General features: G+C 33.2%; 1 protein-coding gene across 1 annotated transcript; it reads right to left on the minus strand.

Moving 5' to 3' along the window:
- Positions 1-218: 218 nt before the first annotated feature.
- On the minus strand, positions 219-5,458 carry LOC122603134 (gamma aminobutyrate transaminase 1, mitochondrial-like). The gene is made up of 19 exons (XM_043775756.1): positions 5,270-5,458; positions 3,942-4,036; positions 3,730-3,814; positions 3,497-3,569; positions 3,245-3,342; positions 3,067-3,159; positions 2,912-2,985; positions 2,765-2,803; positions 2,595-2,683; positions 2,439-2,515; positions 2,286-2,360; positions 2,142-2,189; positions 1,978-2,061; positions 1,378-1,465; positions 1,217-1,295; positions 1,051-1,141; positions 892-970; positions 594-709; positions 219-518 (listed from the first exon to the last, which is right to left on the minus strand). The coding sequence occupies exons 1-19, from the start codon at positions 5,303-5,305 to the stop codon at positions 447-449; spliced, it is 1,491 nt and encodes a 496-aa protein (XP_043631691.1). The 5' UTR covers positions 5,306-5,458; the 3' UTR covers positions 219-446.
- Positions 5,459-10,077: the final 4,619 nt, after the last annotated feature.

Below are 10,077 nucleotides of genomic sequence, written 5' to 3' on the forward strand. Positions count from 1 at the left end.
TCATCTTTGCCTAGTCCATTTAATGACGAGGGGAATCGATTTCGCAAAGCGACGAATATGTGGTAGAGAAGAATTATCTAATTTTGGGCAATTTTTAGTAGTTAGTGGGTCGATTTCATTAAAATTGTCGAAAACAAAGTATACATTGCGCAAGAATTGACCAACTCGCCAACATTTTTGACTTTGACTTTATAGGAAGATTAGAAGTTTGCAGCATAGAAATCTCAAGTTCTCAACAATATCTATAGATCACACTTCAAACACTTGTTTTATGAGAATCAAAAACTTAATCTAACTTGCGCAAGAAACATTTATTAATTTAAAAAGTAATTAATGTTGTGTTTCGTTCATAAAAGCTGGAACGAATCACACACGGTCTACATTTACAATCAAAACTGTACCCAAACCGCCACCAAAGACTTTGTAAGTACACAAGTCAACTGCTGTTATTGCTGAGATTTCAGTTCCTCCACCTTCATTTCTGTTGCCTTAAGTGCCTTTCCGTAGATGTTTATCAACTGTAAAAACAACCAATTATCAAGAATTAGTCCCGGAAACATGTAGGTGTAGTATGTGTATAGCCTGCATCGTACCTCATCAACTTCAGCAGGGGTGATAATAAATGGTGGAGACATCATTATGTTGTCCCCGGCAATACGCACTAACATTCCATGTTTCTGACACTCTGCTCCAAAATAGGCGCCTACACCTAAACTCGAATATTATCACATTTACATGGTTATGGGTGGTAGAGGTAATGTAAATCTATGAACTATATACATGTAGTAAAGGAATGAGACGAGGGGCCAGCTTCAACATTTGGTTAAACTAACACCAAATTTAAACTAACAAAATAGAAAAGAATTAAATAGATGCACGCAACACTCTTACCCCATTCAGGAGGGAAAGGGGTGTCAGGTGACTTGTTATCAGCAAATTCTGTTGCCAAAATCAAACCTGTCCCACGAATCTACAAAATAGACAAAATATCTAATAACTACCTCCATTGTATATAAAAATGTTGTCTTAATAATTACTCGTATAAATTACCTCTCCAATGATAGGACTTGATGAAAAGGCTTTTAAACCATTTTGAAACTTTGGGGCTACACTATTCACTTGATCAACAATGTTTCTCTCTCTGAAAAAACACACCATCACTTAAACCTCAAGCCTATCACATAGATTATAATACTTCAAAAATACAAACACATACTGGTAAATTTTAAGTGCTTCCAAGGCAACAGCACACGCTACAGGATGCCCAGAATAGGTAAATCCATGACTAAATGCACCTAGAAATATAATTGTCAGAAATTAATATTCTACGCCATGACAAAAATCACCAAATAAAAAGGAAAAAGTTTGTAATTTTACCAAGTTTATTGCTCTGGGAAGATATGACATCTGCAACTTCTGGGCAAACAAGAACAGCTCCAATGGGCATATATGCAGAGGAAAGGGCCTGAGAAACTCAGTTTGACATATTTATTTTATGTATAATCTTTCTGAACTTCTAGACTATATTGAAAAAGTAGAAGTGGCATAATGGACGGGTTGGGTAACATGTCGAAAAGTGTAGGGATGAGTTGTCCAGAAACACAATTTGTCCAAAATATTCATTTTCCTATATATAACCAAACTTTCCAGTATAATTAAAAAACGGATTAGATTATTTTTTATACAAAAAAATAACAAACATTCCAGTATAATTAAAAAAAAGATTAGATTATTTTTGATAACAAAAAAGCATTTGAATAAATGATTTCAGAGCTCTTGTGCATAGAAAATACAGTTTATATGGCTTTCTACCTGTTTGGGCCATTTCCTTTTAAGCTAATGTTTTTTAATTGACCCATTATAGAAAACATAACCAAAATCGACCCACTCATAAGTAAATGTTTCGAAACTGCCACCAATAAAAACAAAGAATCCAATGTTAAATGAACAACAGCATAGATGTGTTTAATAATATACCTTGGCTATGGAGACAAGATCAGGCTTAATGTTGTACTTATCACATCCAAACATAGTTCCAAGCCTCCCAAACGCACAGATTACCTATTAAAACGTGCAAAAATGTATCAAGTAGTCAAAATGTTAATTCTTAAGAGAGACAAAGAATTGAACTAGAATAGTACCTCATCTGCAATGAATAAAATATCGTATTTTTTAACAACAGCCTGGATCTGCATAAGAGTAAAAAGAACCAAAACTTAATGATCTCGTATCATTTGGACAGGAAATATAGAGAGGTTATAAATCTTGTACGTTCCTAAAACAACCTTTTCAAAATAGCCTTCGGGTGGCGGTATCACACCTCCTGCTCCCATGACTGGTTCAGCAATAAATGCAGCAATCTGAAATTAACAAGCACGTAACGTCATCCAAAATCACCACTATGACCTTTGAGTACTATATTTCTCATTCTAAATTACCGTCTCGGGTCCTTCTTTGATAATCAAGTTTTCCAAATTGGTTGCCAACCTCGTTGAAAATTGGTCCTCTGTTTCACCTGCCACAGTTACGGGACACTTTTAATAATTTTATTAATCTTGATAGTTGGTAAAAGGTGAATAAATTGAGAAGCAAACCTGGAAGATGGAATCGCCAATAATGTGGACAGTCAGTATGTAATACAAACGGGGTAGGCAGGTCAAATTTATGGTGCAGTGCTGGAAGGCTAAAATAAAAAGATGTGTATGAATAACAACACAGAGGGACGGACTTTTCAGTATATATAATAAGTTTTCAAAGATCAAACCCGGAAAGACTAGCTGATATGAGAGTTGACCCATGATATCTGTAGAATATAAAAGGTCAAATTAGAAAAAAAGCGATTTGCAAGTCATTCAGTCGAAATAATATAAATAAGACGACTCGTGATATAAAAAATATATAAAAATATTACGCTTTAGATCTAGCAATGAATTTCTTCTTATTTGGCCTTCCAAGTGCATTGTTATAATACCATACCAATTTCACCTGCATAATACCGAAACAAAATGATGAAGATGAAGATTATGTGAACTGACTAATGTAAATAAAAGTGGACAATAAGCAAACCTGAGTGTCATTAGCTTCTGAACCACTATTTGTGAAAAAGACTTTCTTCATATCACTTGCTGTGAACATTTTAAGAAGTTCTTTTGCAAGATCCTGAATAAAATACAAAAATCAGCAAATTTTATAGTCACCCAGAACCAGTATAACAAATTTCTGTTCCACAAATGATTCACTGTACCAAAGAAGGTTTTGTGGTACGGTTCCAAAAGGAGTGGTAGAATGGTAAAGTGTTTAGCTGTTTAGTTGCGGCATCAACAAGCCTGGGTTCACTCCCCCCTGAAAGTTCCAAAGGTAAAGCTAAATGAAAAACTGAAAGTAACTTTTAAAGAAAAAAGTTTCATATTATCAATAAACTACAAGCTTTGAATCTATTCAACATTAGTGATAAATAACATAAGGGGCTTGCGTTATCAAAAGTTAGAGACTGTACCTAAAGCTGTACACCATAAACCAGCAAGAGAATCAAGATATTTTTTCCCATTGATATCATAGACATATGAACCCTATCAGACAGAAAAAAAAGGATTGGATTATGTCATAAACAAAAGAGAGGTGCTTCTGAAGTTCAACTCTTAATGCACATGGTAACCTAAACAGAACAAATATTTGATTAACTTTAGATGTTGCTTTCATATCAGTAAGTTACATGTCTCTAATAAATACCTCAGACTTGTCTATAACCAATGGATGTACATCACTAGTCTGCCACCCGGCAGTGAACGGAGCTAGCATATCATGTCCCTTAAACCTGATACAGGAATAAAAGGTTAAAGGATATACACTGATATGGCTTTATTATGAGATTAAAACTTTAGTTACAAGATTCCATTTGGGATAAAGCATCAATTATGTCTTGCAATAAGACTACAACATACCCATTAGAGTCTTCATCGCTTTTGACTGCTTCTGTACTGTTCCACCTTGCCAGGAAAATTCTAGAACCTCCAACATTTTTTGTGTACGAACCGATCTGTATATTGCACATTTTCTCAAGACATTAGAGTTGAACTTGTAAGGCTAAAATTTAATTAGTGCAGCATGTCAAAAGCCAGTAGCTACAATGACATTTATTCAACGTATTTATGAAAATAAACTAACTTAAATGAAAACTTCATATGGATAATGCATCTTCGGTTTAAGGAACTTTCACATAGGAAGATGATGGATGCAGAAACCTTGGGAATCAAAGCTCTATATGCAAACTCCCAAGTTTTAATGACAAATGGACACACCTTTATCGTGTAAAGATTTTCTTTGGACTAATACACAGTTAAACTAAGGAATTACAATCTTTTTTTATTCTACAAATTGATGACTGTAGCACAAATGTCACATTCTTAGTAGCAGTTTTCTATTTGTGTGTATACTATGTATGTGTCCAGTTTAACAAGAGTGTTTGATAATTGTTATAGTCCATATACATTAAAAACATTAAGGAGAAACTTTGCAAATACAATTTACTTTCATGATTTTGAGGCAACTTGAGATAGCAAATACTCTTGATATTAAGTATAAGATATCAAATCTTTTCTTCTTAAAAAAACCTTTTAAGGTTCTTATCAAGGAACATCCGAGACAAAAGTAAAGTAACAATTAACTAAAGTTGCATACAACCCTTTATTCAAAAAAGTGTAAGATTCTACGACTACGGAACATATACCATACGGCGTTCATTATAACCTTTTTTCAAAACTCTACATTATCTTGTTAACATTTATAATCAAGTAAATGGCCCACAATCACACTTTAGGGGAAGGGGGTGTGGCTTTACCCATAAGCCATAAGCTCAATCAAGTCGATGACTTTTAATAATAAGATTATGCACTATTTAATTTTAAATAACCCCCATAAGCCATTAAAATAAGCTAAGGTAACCAGCTCATCTTCTTATTGTGCTTTTTTAGAGCTGATAACCAGTTTTGTCACTCAAGGATCACAAGCAAAGTCCCAAATTAGTATATCCTCTCTCCCACCGTATATACCCAGAATCTCGATAATCCAAAAACATTACAAATTTAACAAAAAAAAAAAAAAAAACCTACTTTCATTCATTCATAATACAATAATGACAAATTCAGTAATAGTGTAATCTGCACAGCATTAACTAAATCTAACAACAAAACAAACTCCCATTCCAATTCAATTCAACTAAGTAAAACATATGTATATATATTTATATTGATTTTAAAGTGAAAGTGATGACCTGTGATGTAGCTCTTCGCATGAGAGTATTCATCATGGCAGGCAATCCAGAGATGTGATAATAGCTACAGATGATAGTGAGAGATACAGATTATATATTATATATATATATAGATACAGAAGAAGGAGGTGAAACAATAATGATAATGGGATGGTGATCGACTTAGTTGAGAGGTGAGTGTTTATTTAGTTCCAGAAAGCGACTGTTTTGCCATATATATATACGAGTATATAACAGCACCGGTCGACCACCCTGGATTAATATAGAAGATTTCGATAAGTTTATTAATAATTATTATATATTAATTATTATGGATAGAGATGTCGATATATTAATTTAATGGTTTTTTTTATTGACAGCTTTACTTACATTAAAAAAAATTATATTTTCTTGGTTAAGTCTAAGTTCAAATTCTATAATAATAATACAATTATTTTTTACGTTTTATGACACTTTATAGGTTGTTATTAACAACACTTTTTTAAATATTAATAATTAGTTATTAATATTAATTAATTATATGTATATATATAGAGAGAGAGTTGTGTATAAATTCGATTACAATAGTTCTTTTTTAGGTGTAGCTTGAGATGATTGGGTTGGGACAGCAAGAAGCTTATTTAGGATTTTGACCTAAAGACGTTTTATATGTCGGGTGACATGATTATAGGACTAAAATTAATGTTAGAGAATTATGGTAGATGATTGCCTCTTTTGGGGGTTTTAAAGGTAGCTTTTCTGTCAGCTAGGTTACCATTTCCACTCTTTAGCATAGGTAGATTACCATTCGTTTCATTTTAAGGCTCATTGGACCTTATATCACCTATGTTAATATCTACTTAAATATATGTAAGATAGTTTGCTCTTCGTTTTCATTCTTGGTTTTATGCATGTAGTTATGTTTAATAGCATTTAATGTTGCCAAATGGGTTCTTATGTGCTATGTTTTTGTTATATATCTTCTACGGTGGGATACGTTGTATGTGTTATTATGATTCTGACACTCTAGTTTATTCTTAATGTAGTCATGTGAATCCAACCGATATGTATGATTACTTGCCCCAACACTAACTTGTTCCTTCCCCATTTGGCCAGAAGTCCTTATGAAAACATTCTCTTTATCATAGGGTAGAGGTAAAAATGTCTACATCTTACCTACCTATACCCCCGTTTATGCAAGAATTGGCCGGATATATATTGTTGTTATTGTTGTTGTCGTCGGTTTAAGTAAATGTATGTCAATTATTAGTTCTTAAATGACTTTTAGAAAGTGCAATCGAGTTGTTTTAAAATGTTCAATGTACTTAACCGTATCGAAAAGGAACAATTTTTTAATTAAGATGCTTAGGGGGGAGGGAGCCGAAAGGTTCAACCTTCTCATCTCCCTTTAAATATCCAATCAAATTACCCCACCTCATTTTAACCCTCCAACCTTTTTTCAACCTTTTTTTAGTGTCAACCGAAACTCCCAACCTTTTTATTCACATTTTAATAATTTATCCTTAACATTATAAACTTTACATAATTAACCCTTTTAATTATAGCTAACCAAATACTCAAATTTTACATATAAACTTTACATATGCACCTTTGCACTAACACACCTAAAACTCAAATACTCTTTTCCTCTCCCTCTCGTTCTTTTTCTCCCTCTCCTTCTTCACCCCCACAAATACAACATATATATATATATATATATATATAGATGTTAATTAACATCAAGTAATCACCACAAGATCACCATCTTCCCCACTACTCTTTCTCCCTCTCTTGTTCTTACCACAACCACCACAACAAGCTGATGCTGCTATTGATGTTGTTACTACTGTGCAACGAGCACCACCACTATAAGCAACCGTATGTATATATATATATGGAGGTTTGTTTTTTTTATACAAGAAGAAGCCCTCAAGTTCAAAAGTTGTACAAAACACCCCCCCCCCCAAACGGTCAAATGACCGTTTGAAAAAGTTACAGCATCAGTCCCTGTCGTCTTCATCTCTCCGCGAGCTAGAAGCTCGCTCCGCCATCTCGCACCCCAACTCGCTCCAGTGGCACCCGTTACTCGCTGAGCTCGCTCCATCTCGCACCCTAGCTCGCTCACGGCTCCCTCCCCCCTTAGTATGTAGGGGATGGAAGGTAATTTCTTTTTCGTTTTTTTCGTTTTGGAAGACCAAACACACACATCACACAAATTTTTAATCTCTTCCTATTTTTCTTCTCTGAAACTTTCTTTTAATCTGTTACCAAGTAAATTCTCTTCTCTGAAACTTTCTTTCAATCTGTTACCAAGTAAATCGGTCATACTACTTGTGTTCTTAGCCCAATCAATCGGTCATACTACTTGTAATCTTTAGCCAAATCATAATAACTTTTGAGTTTTAATTTTTAAAAATTTTTTTTACAGGTGTAGATCGAATATCACAACGGATGGTCTAGACTATGTTGTCTTAACCGAGTCCACGCTAGAGAGCATCCTCGCCCAATACCTAGTAGGAGGAAAACTTCCTAATAATTCGCGCAAAGACACGTCAACATATTAAGAAAAAACCTTGTTCTCTTAAACTCAAACTCGAGTCTCCCCAAATCCAAGCTCTCATAAAGAGTCTTTCTTACTACAACTGGGTAGCCCATGGATAAATTCGTTTTTATTGGGTTTTAAGTTTATATTACGGAGTATATCATAAAATTTGGATCTTGAAATCAAGCCAATAAAATTTGGATCTTGAAATCAAGCCAAGAAATGACTCCTGGGCAAGCAAATCAACCAAGCACTTATTTTTATGTTTACAAACAAAACCCATGCACAACACAAAAGTCGAGCTAAATCGCACATCAAAACTGAGTTTTTCGTCAAAACGTTTGTCTGTGTGCGTTTCTATGCTCAAAACTCTCAAGAGTCAAAACTTTCAAAAGGTTCTCAAAACTCTCAAAACCCAATCAAAACTCTTTAAGGGTCAAAAACTATCCAAAAATAAAAAACCGTCACAATAGCCAAACACGTAAAAATAGTCAAACCAAGTAAATACTTTAATAGTTTTCTAAACTAAACCTAATGGCATTTCTAGTAGACTATGACGTTGTATATATTCGATGCTAATTGGCGAACGTTTTGGTTATCATGACGTGTGTATGTTAGATTTCGGCTTTCAAGGACGTTGGTTCTACGGGTACAATAATTCTTGAGCCATTTAGCGAATATCGGGTGAGTTTCGTAGCTTTTTTTTTTTATCGTGCTTTTAGGGTGTAAAGATAATCTACTACTTTTCTTATTGTTTTTATGTCGTATACTAACACTTTTGTCTTACATATAATGTGGGTGAGGTATTCTATTTGTTATAATCATACAATTAGGGTTGGGTACTGTAAAACAAGTATTAAAGTAAAACAAATAAGACATGATCTTGACCCTTAGATCATGGTTAAATTGATGTATGAAGATTCACGAAGTAATTGATATACGATGATTTTTATGATGCACTGTTATTATCGTTGTAGAAAAACTTGTTGTTTTATTTGTATTACATTAATACTTGTTTTATTTTACCTAAAACCTAATCATATATGTAATGACTTGTCAATTACAAAAAATTAGGAGTTCAAGACCCTTAGTAATTTTTTTTTTATGTAATTTAATCATTTAGTCTGAGAAAAAAAAGAATAAACTATTAATTCATGTAGTATAAAGTTATTAGTTCCTGCACAAGGCAAGTGGTTGTGTGTGACTAATAAATTATTAACGTGCAAAACTTATTTAAGCAAGAGTTCGAAATAGGAAATGCAATGAAGTGATTTCTACTAGATCATTTAGGGTTTATGTTGATTAAACTAATTCAACATATATTTAGTAATCAAACTTTGATAAGTATAAAATAAGTTGAAACCTATCGATATGCTTACATGCCCATTAAATTGAAAATACTAGAAAGTGATACATGTCACCATATATCTTATGTTATGAATATATTTGCATATTAATTAAGTGTAGTAAAATAACGTTTGGCAAAGGTGACATAATTGATGGTTGAGACGTTGAGTAGCTAGTCATATTATAATGACATGTGGTAAAAGATTTAAAAACTACGTAAAATACTTCTTAAAGATTACACCAAGATGATTATAAGATTGTTGTCATGTTGATGATGAAAGTTCTTTAGAAGGTATCAAGTAATTAAAACGAGGATTTACAAAAAAGTTGTATCTCCAGGTGAAGTTTGTGGCTCGTTTGTAAAGTCTTTGACGCAATATAAATGTATTCGGATTCTACTCTTCATATATGTGGAAATGGAGTATTAGAAGGTTTTCGATAGTATTGAATTGTATCTCAAAAATTCTATAATTTAGAAATATAGATATTCATGTAATTTCGAAATGGCAGGGGATCCCCTCAAGGTTTTTTTTTCTGTCTTCTTAGTTACAAATTTATGGGGAAACCCTTTGTATTTCTACCGATATATTTTGGGTTTAGAGACTTCAAAAAAATATAGAGATTCACCATGGGTGATGAGGATTGATTGCTTGTTAGAATTGGTGGTCTCGGAGCAAATAACTCACGTTCAAGAAAGTTGTTCCTGAAATGGGGCAACTCCAAAATGCAATCCAAATAACTCACTACCATAGGGAGCTAAACTTCTTGATGATTAGAATGAAGAAGCGTGTTGCAAGTTGTGAAGTTGTGGCAATGAACATATTCACCAGCTCAAAAGCTATAGTAATACTCACGAAATTTTTAAATGTATATTCTGTTTATTTTGTTTGATCGAATCAACTACATATTGTTAAAGAATTTTTGAATTTTTTTCATAAAA

The sequence above is a fragment of the Erigeron canadensis genome, chromosome 6 (assembly GCF_010389155.1).
Source record: "Erigeron canadensis isolate Cc75 chromosome 6, C_canadensis_v1, whole genome shotgun sequence".
Classification (NCBI taxonomy): domain Eukaryota; kingdom Viridiplantae; phylum Streptophyta; class Magnoliopsida; order Asterales; family Asteraceae; genus Erigeron; species Erigeron canadensis.